The 22,078-nt window shown below is 38.5% G+C and overlaps 1 protein-coding gene across 4 annotated transcripts in view; it reads left to right on the forward strand.

The window, feature by feature from the left end:
• Positions 1 to 22,078, forward strand: part of PTPRZ1 (protein tyrosine phosphatase receptor type Z1) — a 184,211-nt gene that overhangs the window by 83,368 nt on the left and 78,765 nt on the right. For all 4 annotated transcript variants that reach the window (XM_015540682.2, XM_042970783.1, XM_042970792.1 and 1 more), the window contains exons 3-6: positions 8,625 to 8,804; positions 11,341 to 11,492; positions 14,620 to 14,715; positions 15,216 to 15,282. In XM_015540682.2, coding sequence (XP_015396168.2) covers positions 8,625 to 8,804; positions 11,341 to 11,492; positions 14,620 to 14,715; positions 15,216 to 15,282 — 495 coding nt within the window. The remainder of the gene's footprint in view (positions 1 to 8,624; positions 8,805 to 11,340; positions 11,493 to 14,619; positions 14,716 to 15,215; positions 15,283 to 22,078) is intronic.

The raw sequence follows: 22,078 nt of genomic DNA on the forward strand, positions 1-22,078 counted from the left end.
TTTAATTGAAATATATCCACATCTATTAAATTACACTTCTTTGATGACGTCCTCTAACCTCTCTCTAGTCCAGACATCTTAATGGCCTGTATTTTTATTGTCTAATGAACTTCCATGGGCATCTCAAAGTCTGTAGGTTCAAAATCAGATGCAAAGTCTTTCTTTCCATCCATTCCCACAATCAGTATGACTGGTACCATTATCCACCCAGGCAGGCTCTACTCAGGATCTTGGAAGTCATCCTTTGCCCTTCTCTTTTGATCACTTCCAGATAAGAATCCTTTAAAACATTCCTAAATTCTCGGAACAACATGCTGCTTTTAGTAGTTTATTGCATCAGTTTGTACCCCCGTACTTTCTTGCCTTAAACGAAATTCTTCTTTACTTCTTTATAGGATTTATTTCATTTTCTGATTAAAGCAGTGGTTAATTGTAGCCTATTAACCTATTATGTATGTAGTCTATTATGTAGAATGAGCATCATTCTCTTGTTTCACTTGATGACTTCATTTATACCCACTACAGATGATCAGGTTTTGATTACTTACATTAAGACCAGTAGTATTTTACTATGTCAGTGTCCTTAGACCTTTTCATTTAATGTTTTTATTTTTTTCCTGTGGTCTACAAAAACCTAAGTTTATTTTTTGCTGCATTATAGAGCAGTAGTTTTTACTGTTGTTGTTTTCTGGGGTTTTTTGTTTGTGTACTTTGGATTTTTCTAACTTGAAAAGGTCCTAAAATTTTTAAATAGGAACTTTGAAGTAAGTTTCTGATCTCTTTCTCTATTTGTGTTGAACTTCGGTTAAGTTTTTTCCACCTATATATGTTATGGTATGCTCACACAAGCTACCATCTGTCACCATACAACACTATTATAATACCATTGACTATATTCCCTATGCCTTTCATCCCTGTGACTTATTCATCCATAACTGGAAGCCTGCTTTTCCACTCCCTTTAACTCCTTTGTGTCCATCCACCCCCCCACCCCCCTTCTAGCAACTACTAGTTTCTTCTCTATATTTATGGGACTTTTTCTTTCTTTCTTTTTTTTTTTTTTTCTTTTTGAAAGAGAGAGAGAGCAAGGGGCAGGGGGAGGGAGAGAATCTTAAGCAGGCTCTACACTGTCAGCTTAACCAACTGAGCCAGCCAGGTGCCCCTGGGTCTCTTTTCTTAAATATCATAATGCTCACGGAACATATGTGCTAGCATTTTTCTACATAAATTGGTAACTACCTTCCCTTGACATGTCTTAATGGGATATATTGGCCAGGCTTGTCAAGATTTTCTGCTGTCCTGATGTGAGGGTCCCATTAGAACAGATGATAAAGGAAAATGTGATCTTGACTAAACAGCTTCTCATTCTGGAACTGCCTGCATTTGATCGGCTTTCAGTCCAGTTATAATAGTACCCATTATCTATATTCGACAACTGCTTTGCTCCTACTAGCTCCAAAAAACCTGTTTGGCCAGAAACAGAAACAAGCATGCTGATTTGTGCATGTAAATTCATCCTCATTCTTGTTTTTTCCATTGGAAGTTAGTCAGACATCCTTCTTCCTTTGCTTTCAGTCAGTTTACGTGATGACTTTTACTGATGTGACATAAAATCACTTAATGATTATTATTCAGCACTTTTAGGTTTTAGTTTCTTGTCTTTGAGAAAGCCCCCTTTCTCAAGCAGATGACTTGAGCATCTGAAAAGTGTCTACTTAAACATACCATCTTTCCATTTTGCTGGAGTTCTAAATTCTAATGCTAAATTTTCATTGAAAAATAACACTGAATGGGGCGCCTGGGTGGCTCAGTCGGTTAAGCGTCTGACTTCAGCTCAGGTCATGATCTCGCAGTTCGTGGGTTAGAGCCCTGAGTTGGGCTCTGCACTGACAGCTCAGAGCCTGGAGCCTGCTTCAGATTCTGTGTCTTCCTCTCTCTCTGCCCCTCCCCTGCCTGCACTCTCCGTCTGTCTCTCTGTCTCTCTCTCTCTCTCTCAAAAATCATTAAATTAAAAATTAAAAAAAAATAAAGCTCTGACTTACAGGGTGTAGAATTTTGAATGGAGTTAATTCGAGGCAATTAATAATAGACACTACAATCATCACTGCAGTCCACACTTCAATATTACCTTTATATTTGCTCTTATTAATGTTTTTTTAAAGTTTACTTATTTTGAAAGAGAGAGAGAGCAGAGGAGGGGCAGAGAGAGAGAGAGAGAGAATCCTAAGTTAGATACTGGTGAAATATTTCCCTACACAGAATCTATTTAAAAATGTGTTTCTATTTAGAATTCTATTTCTATTGGTCAAGATGTACAATACAAGGACATTGAAGGGTGAGTAGCTATACATCTTATTGAGGTACATATTCATTCAGGAAAATTTCATGTAATTCTTAAGTGCCAAGTTTTCAGAAAGATACTGAAATTACAATATGAGTAAGAGGCAGACTTATCGTAGTTCAGATAAGTACAAGGTGTTTTAGAGCTCAGGCGGCTATAACAAAATACCCTAGACTGGTAGCTTACAAACAAAGGAAATTTAATTTGCACAATTCTGGAGGCTAGAAGTCCAAGATCAAGGCAATACTGAGGGCTGCTTCCTTAGATCACTATCTTTCTACTGTAACCTCACAGGGCAGAAAAGTCGAGAGATCTCTCTGGGATCTCTTTCCTAAAAGCACTAACCCCATTCACAAGGGCTCTGTCTTTATGATCTGATCACCTTCCAAAGACTCCACCTCTGAATACCATCACACTAGGGATTATAATTTTTAACATGAATTTTGGGGCATTCAGTCCATTGCACAGGGATCCTATAAAAATCAAATGAAGACAAAAAGAAGATGCCTTTGAAACTGCCCCAAATTAAGTAGCCTATTCCTTCTTATCCTGCATACCTGCCAGCTTAATCTCTCTGATAAGGCAGCTGTGAGTTTCTTACTCTTCCAAAGCCTCCTGCCTCCCATTGGCCTAACCAGCGACATTTGATCGGTCTGTCTTTTCATCTCCTTCTAGAATTGCTTGATATCCACTCTTGCTTATTGGACCAAGCTAGATTGCTCACTTCTCTCTGAGCCCTGCCTAAACTGTTCCGCCACCATGGTTTGCTCTTGGTTCCCTCTGCCTGTCAAGATCCTCCCCTTCCCTCAAGACCTCCATTGTGTGCTTTTGACCTCCCATTTATTTCCATCCCATCTACTCCTTTAGACATTTGTCTACTTTGTAGTTAACACACGCCCCAACCTTCTGGAATGCAAGAATAAATAGACAAGCAAACAAACTTGAACTCATGCATATCTCCCACAGAGGCTAGAATTGCTTTTCATTCTGTTTAGAATAGAGAGTGCACAGAATGTAAGTATTGAATACATTTATTTGGTGCACAAAGACTGTATCACAAGCATTTAATTTGTTTCTACTATGTGCCAGACTCAAAGTTTGGCAATAAGATATAGATGAAATAGATAAATTAACGAACAAAATATAGTCTGGTAAGTGCTCCCATAGAGGAAAGCACAGGAAATTTATAGGAATGGTACTAATTCGGATGAATCAATATGTGCATGAAAGAATGGATGACTATGTGAATGAATAATTTATTTTAATTTTCTAAAGTTGACATTTAGTACTCTGCCGTCCTCCTTATGGGTGAATCGCCCTGATAATCTTCTGTTGCAACCACAGTGAGTCCTAATTTCTTCCTTCATGACAGTCTCTAATCACACTCAGGTGGATACGGTATAGTTCTAATGAATTCTGTACACCTGCTTTCTCAGGCACATCATCCTGGCTTTAACCACTGAGGTTTCCAATTCAACATTAAAAATATTAATTTGGGAATTTAAAAAATAGTAGTTAAGCATAAGATTAATCTAATATTTCATTAGTAAAGACAAGTAAACTCTAATGCTTCTTGATCTATGTTTCGTTCTTGTGCACAATTTCAACACTTTATTAGTTTACTTCCTTTGGCTTTCTACTTATGATGATTTGAAACAACCTTGTTTCCAGAGTCCTTTTCAAGAAGAACCTCAAGTTCTTTTTATGGGCTTTTTTTTTTTTGGTCTTTAAAAATATATATATTTTTTAATGTTTATTTTTTGGAGACAGAGAGACAGAGTGCAAGCAGGGGAGGGGCAGAGGGAGAGGGAGACACAGAATCCGAAGCAGGCTCCAGGTTCTGAGCTGTCAGCACAGAGCCCGACACAGGACTCGAACCCACAAAGCGTGGGATCATGACCTGGGCCGAAGTCAGATGCTTAACCGACAGCCATCCTAGTGCCCCTTTTTTGGTCTTTTAATTACAAAAATTTGGGAGGCTTCTTGGACATATGCTCTTCTTGGCACCATGATCTAGTTGGTGTTTTAAACTGGATCCACACTCACTATAATCATTTGATACACTTCAAACGTAATCCAGTCACTTAGGATCATTGTGCTACAAAGTGTCCAAATCTACAAGTTGGACATCAGGTCTTCCTGATATCTGTCAGCAGAAGTTTGGTAGGGACTACTCAACAAAATTGTCATATAACAAACAGTCAAATATGACCTATGGCTCATTTTAGAAATGTTTCCTTTTTTCTATTGCCATTTTATGTTAGATCTCTTTGAGATTTTAAACTCATAAAACAAACAAAAAAGCCATCATTTTTTATTTGTCTGATTTAGTCATTAAGCCAGTGTTTATTGAACACATACTATGTGCCAGGTTTTTTTCTAGCTTCTGGGGTGTGGAAACAAATAAACCTAATATCTTAGGAGAACAAAAATGACGTGAGGAGAGGGGATTGAGAATGACCAAGGAAGGGATACGTTTTTCATGCAGGAGGTTCACTGAAAGCCTCTCCAAGGAGATGCATTTGAGCAGAGACCCGATAGAAGCAGGAGAGTGAGAGAGCGAGCCATGCAGACTTCGGGGGCAGAGCAGTCCAGGAAGGGTGGCAGCAAGTGTCAAGCCCTGAGGCTTCCCTCGCTCCAGGGAACCTGTGTGACTGGAGTAGAGTGATTAATGCGGAGGGGTAGGAAAGGAGATCAGAGAGGATGGGAGTGATGGTATTATATGGGATTTCTACGCCATGGTAAAGAGCTTATATTTTCTTTTGAGTGGGATGAAAAGGGGTTGGGGAGACCCAAATCAGGAAGTGACACACAATTTGATATGTATATGCATATATTTTTTTAATGCTTATTTATTTATTTTTGAGAGAAAAATAGAGAGAGTGAGGGAGGGGCAAAGAGCGAGGAAGAGAAAATCCTAACCAGGCTCTACGCTATCAGCACAGAACCCAAGAAGGACACTAACTCACAAACCGTGAGATCACGACCTGAGCCAAAATCAAGAGTTGGAGACAGTTGACTGTCCCACCCAGGGGCCCCTTGATATATATTTTAAAGGGTTGCTTTAGTTACTGATTGTATTCGTTTTCTTATGCTGTGTAACAAATTACTGCAGATTGAGTGGCCTCTAAACACATATTTGTTATCTCGCAGCTTCCGTGGGTCAGGATCAGAGAGGGACTACTTAACTGGCTTCTCTGCCCGGGGTCTCATAAGTGTAAAACCAAGATGCTGGACTATGTTCTCACCTGAAGCCGTATGCAGGCTATTGGCAGAATTCACTTCCTTGTTGTGAGATTGAGGTCCAGGTCCCCGTTTTTGTTTGTTTATTTGTTTTTGTCCTCTTAACCACTTTTTCTGCTGTGGTAAAAAAAAAACAAACAAACAAACAAACAAACAAAAAAAACCTCATAACACAAAATTTTCCATCCTAACATTTTTAAGTGTGCAGTTCAGTAGTGTTAAGTATACTCATACTGTTGTAAAATGGCTCCCCAGAACTTTTTCATCTTGCAAATCTGAAATTCTGTACCCAGTAAATAGCTTCCCCTTTCCCCTCTCCCCATCTCCTGGTAACCAGCGTTCTACTTTCTCTCTCCATGAATTTGGTTATTTTAGCTACCTCATGTAAATGGAATCGCACAGTATTTGTCTTTTCGTGACTAGCATATGGTGTCTGTTTTTGCTGGCTGTCAGCCTGGGGGCGCTGTCGGATCCTAGTTATTTGTACCCCTCTTCCAACCTTTGAAGAAGCGTACTTCTTCAAAGCCAGGAGAACCTCTCACACTCTGAATCTTTCTCTCGGTCTCCAATTTGCTATGACAGGACCTTCTATCACAGCAGGGACTCCCTGTCACCTTCATCATATAATGTAACCTAATCAAGGGAATGACTATTCCATTCTATTCACAGCCTGCCCACCTTTGAGTGGAAGAGATTATGAGGGGCATGTAGAGCAGCGTGTGGGAATCTGGGGGGACATCTCAGAATTCTGCCTACAACGAAAGTGGAGAATGGCCTTGTGGATGGGGGGCAAAAGAAGAAGCTGGAGACTGGTGAGAAGGCACTAGAGATATATCTAAGCCATCGCCTCACAAAATTTAATGTGTATATGAATCTCCTGGGGATCCCGTTAAAATTAGACTCTGACTTAGCAACGTTATGGTGGAGGCCTGAGTCTCCCTAACAGTCTCCTAGGTGATGGCAATGCTGCTTGTGAAATAGCAAGACACAGACAGGCTCACGGGGACCGTGGCTCAGGCTAGGGTGGTAACAGTGGAGAAGAGCAACCGTCTGATAGAGGATATAATTTGAAGGTCGACCCTAAAGGGCTTGGTGAGGAGGAAACCGAGCCACGAGGACGACTTTTATGTTCAGGGGATGGCAGAGGTCGTAGGAAGAGTTTGTTTCTGGGCAGAAGTCAAGTGTTTAGTGGTGGATATGCCAAATTAGAGTCCACATAGAGATGGTCACTATATGATGTGGGAAATAGCAGGTTTATTAATCAAACGCAGTGTTACTAGCCACTTAAAATTTTATGTTTGCTGCACCACAATCATGAGACTCTTCCTGAGGGTGCTTGAAATTTATTGGAGTGCATTAAAAAATTTAAGCAGTACAGAGGGTCTTACTGATTCATGTGGCAGTTTCTCTGCTTCTCTTACAGTGACGTTAGTAAAACAGGCAGTTTCTTTTCCCCATGTCCCTGTTCTTTACAGTGAAATTAACATATCATTACTCAAATCATTAAAGCTGTTCCTAGAAGCCACAATATGCATCACTGTGCATGTTTAAAGCGTATTGTATTCCAGCACTCTCTAGGAATAGAGCTAGATTTTAAAATAAAGTTAAGTTCTCAGCACCTATTGATTTTGGTAGATGCCTCGCTAGGAGATGAATCACCTAATTTTTCCTGGCTATATAGGCCATTGCATGGTACGACTAGTGATTATTTCTTTCTGGGGCTAAATTATGCAAAGTTCATTTTGTCACATTATGAGAGCTTTGCATGGAAGTCAAAATCTTCTCTGATGCCTTTATCAAAAAAACAAGATGGAGTAGACGAGGGCATATGGAGGGTATGTTTATGTATAGTTTCCCTAAACATTAACCACGTAAAATCTTGACTTTACCCATACTTATTTTCTTTTTTCTTTTTTAAAATTTATTTTTTTATTTATTTTGAGAGAGAGTGTGTGAGCAGGTATGACAGGCAGAGAGAGAGAGAGAGAGAGGGAGGGAGAGCAAGAGTTCCAAGCAGGCTCCGCACCGTCAGCACAGAGCCCAATGTGGGGCTCAATCTCAGGAACCTAGCAGCTAGCTAGATCGTGACCCATGACCAGAGCCAAAATCCAAAGCCGGATGCTCAACCTGCTGAGTCACCCAGGCGCCCTTTCCCCCATACTCGTTTTCTGAAAGTGACGCATTTGAAAGGAGAGAAGCTGAAAATGGTGCTTCCACCCTGCTCTTGGGCTAGCTGCAGAAATGTAGAGAGAAAAGTTGATGATTTTAAAATAAAACATACCCGTTCTTGGTGCTGCTTGGGCTGTAGCGAAGGTAATGTCCAGAGGAATAAGGTTACGAGAGATGGTTCATGGTTTCAGGTAGGGGTGAAATAAAAGCAGCCCAGGGCAGTTTTGCTTTAGAGGACTGTTCACTCTGTGGAACAGCTGGAAATTCACTTCACTGTAGGCGAAATCTTTATAGAAAGCCTGTTTTCTGTTTCTCGTTGTTAAGCAATAAAACTTACTAAGCTTTATGACCCCCCCAAAAAAAGTGACAGAGAGGAGATATTTCAAGGAAAGCATGTGATTATGTTTTTATACATCAGACCTTGAGCAGATGAAAATTAAACGAGATCATTCAGTGGCAGGAGTAACAGACAGTAGGTCTAAAGAGAACTACCCCCATGGAGAGTGCTGAGGAAGTCAAGAATTTAGCACCTGTCATCTGGACACCTTTCAACCTGGAACCTGGGCTCAGATTGACTACCTGACATGGCAGTTAGGCTTTCTGTTGATTTGGACGAGTATGATGGCTAAGCAAAGCCACTGTTGAACACTGAACTCAATGTGGCTATTGTATAGGCCTCTTTTCATAGTGTGCTATAGGAAAGCCCAGAATCCACACCTGGGCATAATTGTTGTATGCAGTGACTCAAAGATATTCCAGTTTTTCTACTATTGTTTCTATTTTTATGTAATGTATTAATTACTTTATAATATAAAATTTAAATTTTGCATAGTAATTTAAGAACTAATTTCTTACCCTTTCACTTCCCTAGGAGCCCTGAATCAAAAAAACTGGGGAAAGAAATATCCAACATGTAGTAGCCCCAAACAGTCTCCTATCAATATTGATGAAGATCTTACCCAAGTCAATGTGAATCTTAAAAAACTTAAATTCCAGGGTTGGGATAAAACATCCTTGGAAAACACATTCATTCATAACACTGGGAAAACAGGTAAAATTGTTTGCATTTTGTTTGTGACTTTAATATGTTTATTGGGCTTAGAGTATGTTTATGTCAGTTTCATTTTATTTTCATTTTCATTTTATTTCATTTCATCTTCTTTGTATAAAGTATAATGTACTGTAAATGCACAGAAACTATAGGCAGAAGAAACCAAATAGAACACAGTAAATTGGAAGTTTAGATACCATTTTGAAAATGTGTACAAAAAATAAAATGACCAAAGTCATCACATCATGTTCTCCAATAATAGAAAGAGAATTGATGCCTCCACCAGAAGAAATGATAAAGATAATGCAATATATAACTGATGTAATTTTATAACTCCATCGCTGGTTAATTACTTAGTTAATCAGAATTTCCTTTTCTTGGACACTCTATTTGCTCTTGTCTGCTTAGCTTCATGCTACATTGAATATTGGGATACAAAAAAGCAATCAACTATAATTGAATTTTAGGAAAAGAAATTACTAGTGCTTCTAGATAGAAAGTTTAAAGTTATATACTATCTTTAGGAAGCACTCTCTGAATGCTTTTTTTAAAGACTGTCCTTTTTTCTAAACATGCAAAATATAATACCATGAAAAATTCCAGTAAACAATAGAGAGACAAACTAATAGTTTTCAAAGTAAATAGCCTTCCTTTTCTGATACTTATATTTTATTTTATTTTTTTTTAATTTTTTTTTAACGTTTCTTTATTTTTGAGACAGAGAGAGACAGAGCATGAACGGGGGAGGGTCAGAGAGAGGGAGACACAGAATCCGAAACAGGCTCCAGGCTCTGAGCTGTCAGCACAGAGCCCGACGCGGGGCTCAAACTCACGGACCGCGAGATCGTGACCTGAGCCGAAGTCGGCCGCTTAACCGACTGAGCCACCCAGGCGCCCCTCTGATAATTATATTTTAAACAAAATTGTATGTATGTCAGGAAATTATATAAAAACAAACATAGTCATAAGAAAAAAATATTGTAAATTATAATAGTAGCTATGTTGGGATGGTTTTATCATTAGTGAATTTTTTCTGTATTCTTGATATTTTGGTAATTTGAATGTAGTAATTTAATTTTAAGTCCCATGAGGGTAAGAATTTTACTGTATCAGTTCCTGATATATAATAAGCATTCAGTAGGTATATCTTAATTAATAAGTTTTTAATAAAATTATTATATAAGATATTAATTAAATACACAAAAGCATATTATCCCAAATCTCAACATTTTCATTACTAGGTTTGAAGAATGTTACAAAGAAATAAAGCATGTAGCCTCTGCTTTCTTTCTTTTTTTTAAGACTTTATTTTTAAGTTCTCTCTACACCCCATGTAGGGCTCAAATTCACAACCCTGAAGCCAAGAGTTACAATGTTCTACTGACTGAGCCAGCCAGGCACCCCTGCTTTATTTTTCTTAGTGAAGTGTGGTCAAGCACTTGATCTTTAGAGCCACGCTTTTTAGGTTCACTACTGGCTCCTTAAAGTGGAACCTTTAAGTGTGGAACCTTTAGCAAGTTATTTGAACTGTCTGTGATTCAATTTCCTTATAATGATATTTCCTTCCTTCATTGTGTGAGGTTGTGTAAAAATCAAATGTTTAACACACGTAAAGTACTCAGTGTAATGCATAGCACATAGTAAGTGATACATAAATGTTGAGCATTATTGATACTATTCTTGTTGTTGTTACTATTATTAATGGAAGTTTATATCTCTAGCTCGCTGGCCAAGATGTTGGATTGGGTCCCTAATGCAAACATTGGTTTCTGCCTCATGGAACAAAGACTATTTAAATCTGATTGAGAGACATTAAAATCTTACATAAAGCTCTCAAAAGAATCATTAATCTTCAGACCATTTGTAAAATAGAGTTCCAATAATCTGCTGTGGAACTCAAATAGGAGAGTTTAGGATTCTGAGTTGCTACTCGGGGTTCCAACATCAGATGGCTAAAACCCCTTCAGTGGGAATGGATTTCCCACCTTCCTTGCCACAGTGGAGGACAGGAATTCTGAAGCCTGATGAAACCTGGTATGATGCTTGCTTGCAGGGATAAGGAGATGGGACAAAAACACCTGCCTGATAAGGAGTAGAAAGAGCTAAAAGTAAGAAGGTGGGGGGGGCACTCCCAAGAGAAGACTTTTCCTCTCCACTCCTCTGTTCCTTCTCCATTTGCTCTGTCCCCTCACTACCCTAAAATGCCTTAGGAAAGCAGGCCCCTGGGGAAATGGCAAGCTCAGGACACCAAATGAACAGGGCAGAGGGACTGGCTGTCTTCTGCTATAAGAGCCATACAGTAGTTAAGGTCTTTGCTTTAGTTTGTATTTGTGGCAATAAGATACATCAAGTGTATTTTGCAGAGTAACAAGTTCAGCTTCAAATGGTGACTGAATTGTTTTTAATTTATCAAATAAATGATTCTTTTAATGTACGTTTGATAGAAAAAATTTAAAGTTTGTAATTTTGATTTACAGAAACATAGGTGCAATTTTGTGCATGTGTGTGCTTTTTTTTTTTTTTTTTTTTTTTTAAGTGGAAATTAATCTCACTAATGACTACTGGCTCAGTGGAGGAGTTTCCGAAATGGTGTTCAAAGCAAGCAAGATAACTTTTCACTGGGGAAAATGCAATATGTCTTCTGATGGATCGGAGCATAGTTTAGAAGGACAAAAATTTCCACTTGAGGTAAGTCACTGGTTCCACTGGTTCCTAGTTCGTTTTCCGAAATCATTGAGATTTCAGTTAGCATATAATTTGGTTAACTTACAGTCAGATTTTATAATTTATACAGTTGTATTTTACTTGTTTAATATCTGCCTTCCTCACTGGACTAAGCTCCGTCACACTCACGTTTGATTTTCCACTTTCTGTCAACCCAGAGTGCCACACTAGGACGACCAACAAACGTTGATGTGTAAACAAATAAACAAATTTCCTTCCACAACTCAGGAGGAAAAAAGGGGCAAATTTTGTCAATTTACTGGAGAAGCAAAGAAACGTAAAATAGAGTGAGAACATTTTCAGTTTTAAAATTGGAAACATAAATATAATAAATAATGAGTATGCAGTAAAATAAACACTTCCATACATGTCTGGAGAGAGTATAAATTGGTAGACTGGGAAGCAGTTTGCTTCTTTTTATCCAGAACTTTGAAAGGTTTTATTTTTAAGTTTATTTATTTAAGCAATCTCTACACCCAGTGTGGGGCTTGAACTCACAACCCCAAGGTCAAGAGCTGCACAGTCTACTGACTGAGCCAGCCAGGCGCCCCTGTATCTGGAACTTTAAATGTTTCAATCCCAATACCTACCATTTCCCCTTTAACAGTTTAGTCTAAAAAATAAAGACATGCTCAAAAATGTATGTGCAAAGGTTTATTTACAATAATAAAAAGTTGAAAGGAAATGATTAAATACATTATGATGGAGTATTACAGATCTTGTAAAACCATGTGTTTGAATGATTTATTTACACACAAAAAAGGTTCATCATAAGATATTAATGGGTTTTCCTTTTTTAATGCTTTTTAAAAGCAAAATATAAAATAGTATATGCAGTATTATTACTCGATTTTGTAAAACATGAAAACTAACTTAATAGTGACTGAGGGCCCAGAGTCTGAATCAGATGGACTAGGTTTGAATACTGACTTCACCATTTAGATATGAGTTATAGACACGACGTTATACAAATATTTAATTTACCTAAGCTTCCATGTCTCCCCTCCAAATCTGATATAAGAGTAGTAACACCTGCCTTATGAAGTTATTATGAAGATTAAATAAGAGAAGGAATTATTACTGTTATAAAAATAACTGAGGGAAACCAAGGAGACACGAGCAGGGGTTTTCCATGGGTGATGGCATAATAAGTACCTTGCTTTTCTCCTTTAAAATTCCCATATTTTTAAAATTACTTATAACAGAACTCTATTACTTTTATAGTCAAAATAGTTATTGATAATAAAAATAAGGTGAGTGAGTTATCTTTTAAAGGACTAAAAATATCTTGCTATGGATAATCATATTCTAATTCATAGCTTATAAATTTGTGTTTTTCAAAGTATATTAAATATCCTTAAGGAAGAGCACATTTATCAAATTTGGTTTGTGGAAGAAATGAAAGCCAATTTATTAAACACATAACATTCTCAATTTGGAGAGTTTAGCCCTGTCACAACACTATTTAGAGCAAAGTGGAAAATCAAGAAAGACCCTAATAGCAACAAAAGCCCTGAAATAGCAAAATAAATGATATAGAGTCTGTGCACTAAGCTTCAAGTATTTTCCTTATTTAGAAAGCCCTTGAGTTCCCTCTCTGATGGCTTGTTTGTTTGTTGCTTGCCTTTTTAAAACTCTCTCCATGTAATTGTGCAAGCAGGGAAACCCAGGAGCATCCTTGACTTGGTCTTTTTTTCCTGGTCTCCTGCATCCAACCATGAAGTCTTCTCGATTCTGCCCCTGCGTGATGTGGGAGGGCAGAAAAGAGCTCAACCACCTTTGTTTATTAGTTGGAGTATTAAATGTTCCTGAACTGGTCTCCCTCTCTCGTCTTTTTTTTAATTTATTTTTATTTTTTTTTAATGTTTACTTGTCTTGAGAGAGAGAAAGAGAGACAGAGGAGAGAGAGAGCATGCACAGGAGCAGGGGAGGGGCAGAGAGAGAGGGGGAGAGAGAGAATCCCAAGCAGGCTCCACAATGACCTGGAGCCCGACTCACGGCTCCATCTCAGTCACTCTGAGATCACGACCTGAGCCGAAATCAAGAGTTGTCCGTTTAAATGCTTAACGAACTGAGCCACCTAGGTGCCCCTCCCTCTCTCTAGTCTGAATCTTTTCCACTCTTCACCCTCTTCCCCCCAGCCCTGCTGCCCCCCAATCCCTGTTAGGTGAAGTACACCAAGGATTCTCTATTGCTCTCCGGAGCAAAGGGCTGGGACTGCTTCACAGACCTTCCTGGTGTGGCCGCTGCCTGCCCCTCCTTTTCACCCACCAGTTTTTAAGCTGTTCATCCTACAGGAGTCAGTTCAGCAATCCTCAAAGGCTTTGTGGTCATAACCTGAGGCAGGGGCCACTGCCATCCTCCACCCACACCTGCTGTTTCTCCAGTCGTAGCCCTAACCAAGCATTAGTCTTCACAGAGGCTTTCTGCTCTTCCCAGAATTATTTGTCTAAACTAGCTAAGTTACCTGATTTCTGAGATGGTGACATGGGGAGCACCAAATTGCAAGTGAGAGTAGAAGCCGTTGTCAACAAATGCAGAGGCTGAAGTCGAAATTAACAAGGAATATTGCCCGGCAGCAGAAGAGGACCCTTAAAACAGGGAACTTAAAATTCTTTTCGGTAGTTTGTATGGAGAAGCAGAAGGTCCTTGAGAGTTCACCATTATTAGAGCATAGTATGATAATGTCCAAAAAAGGTAACAAGAAAGGCACGTCCAGTCAAGAATGAAACGATATTTGAAAGGATTCCAGAAAACAGCTAAAATAATACTTGATAATTTATTCCATTTGATAATTATTCTAGTATATTATTATCTCAGTATTATCTAGTAATCTCAAAGTGGTCATTTCCATCCTAGATGTATCTAACTTTGTGCTTCTTTCCTTACTGAAGGATGGTAATCGTGAGAGTAAATGCAGTTGTATATACACGTAATTGATAAAATATCTTGAAACTGTACAGAGTATTGAATTATACAGTTTACAGAATTTTTCAAATAGTATACTGAATCAGTAAATTATTTTATTGTTTCTCTGGTGACTTTTGTGATGTCTTTGTATATAATAAAGCTGTCATTGTTACCTTTATAGATGCAAATCTATGGCTTTGATGCAGACCGATTTTCAAGTTTTGAGGAAGCGGTAAAAGGAAAAGGGAAGTTAAGGGCTTTATCCATTTTATTTGAGGTAATCATTATACATAGATTTAACACTACCTTAATTCTTTAATCCCCTGAAGTAATTGATGTGACATATCAAAGCATGCTTTTTAACAAATTGAAGAGCTCGCAAGTGGGATGCTAACTGGTGATCATTTGCAAATAGAACAACCCCTTGGCTGGGGTATTTAAAAGGGAACTCTTGCGTTCATTAATGGGGTGCATCACTTCCAGCTGGAGTAGCCTGTTCTGTGAGCAGATTTGTGTGCATGCAAAGCATCATAATAATACAGCAGTGACTGGGAATCAACATTTTAAAGCGTACTTTTCTCAGTGGAAAATTTAAAAGGTAGCTGGTTTTTTGTCTGTTTTATTTGTTTTTGTCTTGCTGTGAAAAAAAAAAGGAAGTATGCATTTGGAGAACATTGCATTTGGATACTTAAAATGGATTTCACTTATCTTTTCATTTTATTGAAGAGTTAATCAAATATTTTATCCCATTCTTAGAATGTCATTCTTCTTTAATAGATTGGAACAGAAGAAAACTTGGATTACAAAGCAATTATTGATGGAGTCGAGAGAGTTAGTCGTTTTGGTAAGCTATTTGGAGAAATCGTTTTCTTCTAGATTGTACTTTGGATGCATATGAATTTTTATAATATTACAAAAGTCACTTGCTCCAAAGAAGAAGGAAAGACCTTTTCAAAAAGGAGCAATCTTCCAATTCTTACACTTGATGATTTATACATGTCTCACTAAAGAACATTTTATCTGAAATTTTTGTCATATAAAAAAATCACAAACTGTTAATATAAGTAGGAAGTTAAAGTTTTCTAATTTTATTCTTGAAAATAATCTAATTATGTCATGCATTTGAAATGTATATCTCTATTCTGTCTGCATTGTACATTTGTTAAAGACTCTGATTTATAATCTGAAACCAGCTAGTGTTATAAAAGTCATGTTTTTAAGTGAAAAGACAATTTTACTCAACTTAAAATTTATTCCCTGGTGGTTTCCTTGATAGGTCCTTTACCAGTATGACAAGGTTTTTGGAAGAAGGCAAACACTTAACATAGAAAAAGATGCCGTATGTTTCACTGTTCTGCCTGCTAGCTCATGGATCTTGTCATTTGTCACAGCAAATGCTTGTAACAACATCTGCAAGAGACAGCAAACCTGTTATTATTATTGTATTTTTAGTAAGCATCCACACGCAAGAGATTAATGCTGCCCTGAGTTATCAACAAAATAAGGATTATTTCTCTCTGGGAAGCCTCAAAATCTTGAAATCAGGAACAAAATTCATATAGATCCTTTTTGAAAGCAAAAGCTGGGCCTTGGATTGATTCATATTTGTCAATCACATGTGAGGGCCTTAAGTGACAGAACTTTTCAGAAGTCAGGAATATGTGAACTCATGCAGTGCAGCTTTCATTGTTTTGTTTTTTTTTTTTGTTTTCGTGTTCTTTCCAAAAGGTGCAATCAAACACAAGATGAAGTTATCTCCCTCTATCCACCTAGATCGCAAAATTCAACATCGAATGCCACAAGCCACACAATTTTTCCCTCATTTAGTCAGAAAGTGGATTTTATTCAGACTGAAAGAAGGCAGCTAGTTTGAATTCCTACACTGAAACTTGTATAAAACATGAACTCCAAATGTTCCCAGGCCTTATGTCAGCCTGTGGGGCCAACAAGAGTGGTCTTAACCCTGGGTTGTTAGTCCTGACTTGTGTCGCTGTGGTATTCTGGCCTCTTTTTCTGGATGCTTCTTCAGTTATTTCTGGGGCTCTCTAGCAAGTTCATACGAGGATCCTATCAGTGTAAGAACCAATTTGCCCATGTTCTTTGGCTAAAGTTTACTTTTCAATATAGTTATTATCCATAAGCCGTTGAGGGAGGTGCTTCCTCACAGCTGCTGCTGCCACATAATAGCCTCCTCGAGAACATGGATTCCCAGCAGCACTATTCTGGCCGTATCCTGGCTCTTAATTTGGAAGCAGAACCGATAGTCTCCCTGGCTGCCTGGAAACACATCCCGATCTGCCCTCCATTACTCTGTTTTCTTTCTCTCTATCCTGCTACTTGTGCACTGACTTCTTCCCTCCTCTTTTACCGAAAAATAAAGTCCTCCATGTGCATCAACTCACCCACTGGATTCGTAATTCTTTCCATATATTCGGCAAGGACACCTAAGCTGATTCAGTTGGTAAGTGGTAGGGCCAGAATCTCGATCCAGGTGTGTCCACAAAGTTTGTTCCACTACACTGTGACGATTTGTATGAGTTATGTTTCAGGACAGATATGAAACGGGTCAATTTGATTTGAATGGTTGTTAGATATGATCTGTACAAACTAAATAAGTAAAGTCCTCCTAAAGGTAAATGTTTCTATTTTGAGAATTCTTAGATTAAATCTATTTCAGAGTCTAGAAAACCCCCTAGTACCCAATACACGAGAGGCTCCCCAACACTGGCTCTTAGCCATTGTTGCTGAGAACCTAGAGGACTGAAGGCAGCGCTTGTCTGTGGACAGAGACTCTGCAACTGAAGCTCAGCTCCCAAATCCTGCTCCATATTCTTTATATGATGTTAGTTATTCACGAAACAACACTTTCAACCATCATCAAGATTATAAAATCTATCTTAGTCCAATGTGGGCTGATGACTCATTTCCTGTATTCCTCTCGAAAAGATGAAAGAACCCGTTTCCCTTTCCTTCCCTCATTCCTGCCTTTCTTTTGACCCTATTGTGGTCTTTGTCTATCTCCTTATCTCTCTCCCTACTTATCCTCCCCCTCTTGCTGTCACCCTCCTACAGAAGGGGAGCATCTGATTGGTTGCTCACCGATATGTGCCTAAATGAATAATGACTGAATGAATGATCACAACTACAGCAGCATTGACTCAGGTGTGATTCTTGCTTGTGTTAACAATAATGAGGTGATTCAGATGAAGCAAATGCTTTTGCTAGACACATACTCAAAAAATCGCCTTATTCCAATTTTCTCAAAAGATGGTTGTCTAATTGAAGAGCTCTGGGGTGCCTGGATGCTTCAGTGGGTTGAGCATCTGACTTTGGCTTGGGTCATGAACTCTCGGTTCGTGAGTTTGAACCCCACATCAGGCTCTGTGCTGACAGCTCAGAGCCTGGAGCTTGCTTCAGATTCTGTGTCTCCTTCTCTCTCTTCCCCTCCCCTATTCATGTTCTGTCTCTCTCTCTCTCTGTCTCTAAAATAAATAAACATTAAACAAAGAAAAGGAAAAAAAAGAAAGAAGAGTGCTACTGTAGTTGAAAAGTCCTGTGATATCCAAGACAGAAATTTAGGACATGTATATAAATAACATTTTTATTTTTTTAAGTTAGAGAGAGAGAGAGAGCACAGGGGAAGGGCAGAGAGACAGGGAGAGAGAAAGTCCCAAGCTGACTCCGTGCTGTCAGCACAGAGCCCAACTTGGAGTTCAGACCGTCAAACCGTGAGATCATGACCTCAGCCCAAACCAAGAGTGAGATGTTTAACCAACTGAGCCACCCAGGCACCCCTCTAAATGTTTTTAAAATAAGGTACAAAACAGTTAGCATTTCAAGAAAATTCTCTATTTCACCATCCCTATTCAGATCTCACTTCTTTTCTTCCTTTTCTGGCCTGTAGCTCTCCTGGTGTCATTTCATTTCCCACCTAATTTAGCAGTGAGTCAGTGTTTGCCTCCTTACTTAATTAGTATTCTGCACATCCACATTTCCAGAGAACATTTGTAAGATAAATTTTGCCTTCAGCAGAAAAAAAGAAGCAATTGTAGCCCATTGATGATTAAGAAGGAGGTTATGGACTCAAAAATTTTTCAGTTAATAAAAGCATAAATCTGAAAATGGGAAACACTCACATATAAAAAGATTTTCCTCAGTTTCAGAGAACTTGAATCCAAGTCTAAATTCTAATCATTTCATCTTGATATTAGAGAAGAAGACATACTTTTAGAAATTACTAATTAATACATTAAACCAAGCATAACTTGCATTCTCTAACAGATTAAAACTAGATTTAGGTTGTATATACACAAGACTATCTGTTCGGTCAAGCAGATTTTCATTTCTAACAGTCAGTCTTAAATTCAGAATGGAAGCAGTTGTCTATAACTTTAATTATTACCACAGTCCCTCCTTCCTTCAAAAGTTTCTGCATTGTAGAAAAATTAACATTCAATAATTTAATTTTTAAACAAATTTTTTTCTTTGAGGCTTTCTGGATATGTCCAGTCTTCATAGAGTTTAAAGCCAGAATACACTATGAAAATAATCTGGGTTGGTCATTTTATTTTATAATGTAGAAAGTGGGTTCAAAATACTAACATCTTGCAAAGACTTCACTCTGCTTTGGATTTTCAATGCGGGCTGCATGTTCGAATCACCTGGGAATGCTGTCTTGAAAATGTAGATGCCCTATTACTAGAGATTTAAGTTCAAGTGGGCTAGGGTGGGGCCTGCAATACTGCTATTTTTTTTAAAGCTCCCCAGATTATTCAAATAAGGGGTGAAACTACTACCAGGCCCTAGATTATGGAATTCCTCAGTTCTTGTCTTCTCAAAGAATTCAATTGAAAGACCTGATAGAGAGTTAATGTTGCAAAGGCTTTTTTTTTTCTTTTAGCAAAAAGTGATAGTACACTCCAGTGACAGAGGAGCAGGCTGACCCAAGGATAGGTGGCAAAGCGCCGAGTTCCTCATTGTGTTCCTTTATGAGGAGTTATTTGTTCCCCTCCCTCCCATCTCCTCCCTCATTCTCACTCCACCCTTGGAACTGCCTTGGTTTCCTCCCCTCCAACTTTTGCTGCAAGTTTGTCCTAGTCATTTTCCCAGGAGGGCCTAAGTGCAACCCCTTGGGGGGCGGGCCCTGACTGCAATGCTAATGATATTTTAATTCGTATATGGCGTTTACATTCATATATGGCTTTTATGATATTATAATAGCCTCAAGGCTGCTAGTGACACAGTCTTTTTGTTTTTTTTAATTTTATTTTTTGTTTTTTAAAATTTACATCCAAATTAGCATAGAGTGCAACAATGATTTCAGGAGTAGATTCCTTAATACCCCTTACCCATTTAGCCCATCCCCCCTCCCACAACCCCCCCCCATAACCCTCAGTTTGTTCTCCATATTTATGAGTCTCTTATATTTTGTCCCCCTCCCTGTTTTTATATTATTTTTGTTTTCCTTCCCTTATGTTCATCTGTTTTGTCTCTTAAAGTCCTCATATGAGTGAAGTCATAGGATTTTTTGTCTTTCTCTGACTGACTCATTTCACTTAACATAACACTCTCCAGTTCCATCCACGTAGTTGCAAATGGCAAGATTTCGTTCTTTTTGATTGCCGAGTAATACTCCATTGTATATATATACCACACCTCCTTTTCCATTCATCCATCGATGGACATCTGGGCTTTTTCCATACTTTGGCTATTGTTGATAGTGCTGCTATAAACATGGGGGGGTGCATGTGTCTCTTCGAAACAGCATACCTGTATCCCGTGGATAAATGCCCAGTAGTGCAATTGCTGGGTCATAGAGTAGTTATATTTTTAGTTTTTTGAGGAACCTCCATACTGTTTTCCAGAGTGGCTGTACCAGCTTGCATTGCCACCAACAATGCAAAGAGATCCTCTTTCTCTGCATCCTCGCGAACATCTGTTGTTGCTGAGTTGTTAATGTTAGCCATTCTGACAGGTGTGAGGTGGTATCTTATTGTGGTATTGATTTGTATTTCCCTGATGATGAGTGATGTTGAGCATTCTTTCATGTGTCAGTTGGTCATCTGGATGTCTTCTTTGGAGAAGTGTCTCTTCATGTCTTTTGCCCATTTCTTCACTGGATTATTTGTTTTTTGGGTGTTCAGTTTGATCAGTTCTTTATAGATTTTGGATACTAACCCTTTATCTGATATATTGTTTGCGAATATCTCCTCCCATTCTGTCGGTTGCCTTTTAGTTTTGCTGATTGTTTCCTTCGCTGTGCAGAAGCTTTTTATTTTGATGAGGTCCCAGTAGTTCATTTTTGCTTTTGTTTCCCTTGCGTCCGGAGACGTGTTGAATAAGAAGTTGCTGCAGCCAAGGTCAGAGAGGTTTTTGCCTGCTTTCTCCTCGAGGATTTTGGTGGCTTCCTGTCTTACATTGAGGTCTTTCATCCATTTTGAGTTTATTTTTGTGTATGGTGTAAGAAAGTGGTCCAGGTTCATTCTTCTGCATGTCGCTGTCCAGTTTTCCCAGCACCACTTGCTGAAGAGACTGTCTTTATTCCATGGGATATTCTTTCCTGCTTTGTCAAAGATGAGTTGGCCATACATTTGTGGGTCCATTTCTGGGTTCTCTATTCTGTTCCATTGATCTGAGTGTCTGTTCTTGTGCCAGTACCATACTATCTTGATGATTACAACTTTGTAGCATAGCTTGAAGTCCAGGATTGTGATGCCTCCTGCTTTGGTTTTCTTTTTCAAGATTGCTTTGGCTATTCGGGGTCTTTTCTGGTTCCATACAAATTTTAGGATTATTTGTTCTAGCTGTGTGAAGAATGCTCGTGTTAATTTTGATAGGGATTGCATTGAATATGTGGATTGCTTTGGGTAATATCGACATTTTAACAATATTTGTTCTTCCTATCCAGGAGCATGGAATCTTTTTCCATTTTTTTGTGTCTTCTTCAATTTCTTTCATAAACTTTCTATAGTTTTCAGTGTATAGATTTTTCACCTATTTTGTTAGATTTATTCCTGGGTATTTTATGGGTTTTGGTGCAACTGTAAATGGGATCGATTCCTTGATTTCTCTTTCTGTCACTTCATTGTTGGTGTATAGGAATGCAACCGATTTCTGTGTGTTGATTTTATATCCCGCAACTTTGCTGAAGTCATGAATCAATTATAGCAGTTTTTGGTGGAATCTTTTGGGTTTTCCACATAGAGAGTATCATGTCATCTGCGAAGAGTGAAAATTTGACCTCCTCCTGGCTGATTTGGATGCCTTTTATTTCTTTGTGTTGTCTGAGTGCAGAGGCTAAGACTTCTAATACTATGTTGAATGATAGTGGTGAGAGTGGACATCCCTGTCTTGTTCCTGACCTTAGGGGGAAAGCTGTCAGTTTTTCCCCATTGAGGATATTAGCGTTGGGTCGTTCATCTATGGCTTTTATGATCTCGAGGTATGCTCCTTCTGTCCCTACTTTCTTGAGGGTTTTTATCAAGAAAGGATGCTGTATTTTGTCAAATGCTTTCTCTGCATCTATTGAGAGGATCATATGGTTCTTTTCCTTTCTTTTACTGATGTGATGAATCATGTTAACTGTTTTGCAGATATTGAACCAGCCCTGCATCCTAGGTATAAATCCCACTTGGTAGTGG

Source organism: Panthera tigris, chromosome A2 (assembly GCF_018350195.1).
Source record: "Panthera tigris isolate Pti1 chromosome A2, P.tigris_Pti1_mat1.1, whole genome shotgun sequence".
NCBI classification, from domain to species: Eukaryota; Metazoa; Chordata; class Mammalia; order Carnivora; family Felidae; genus Panthera; species Panthera tigris.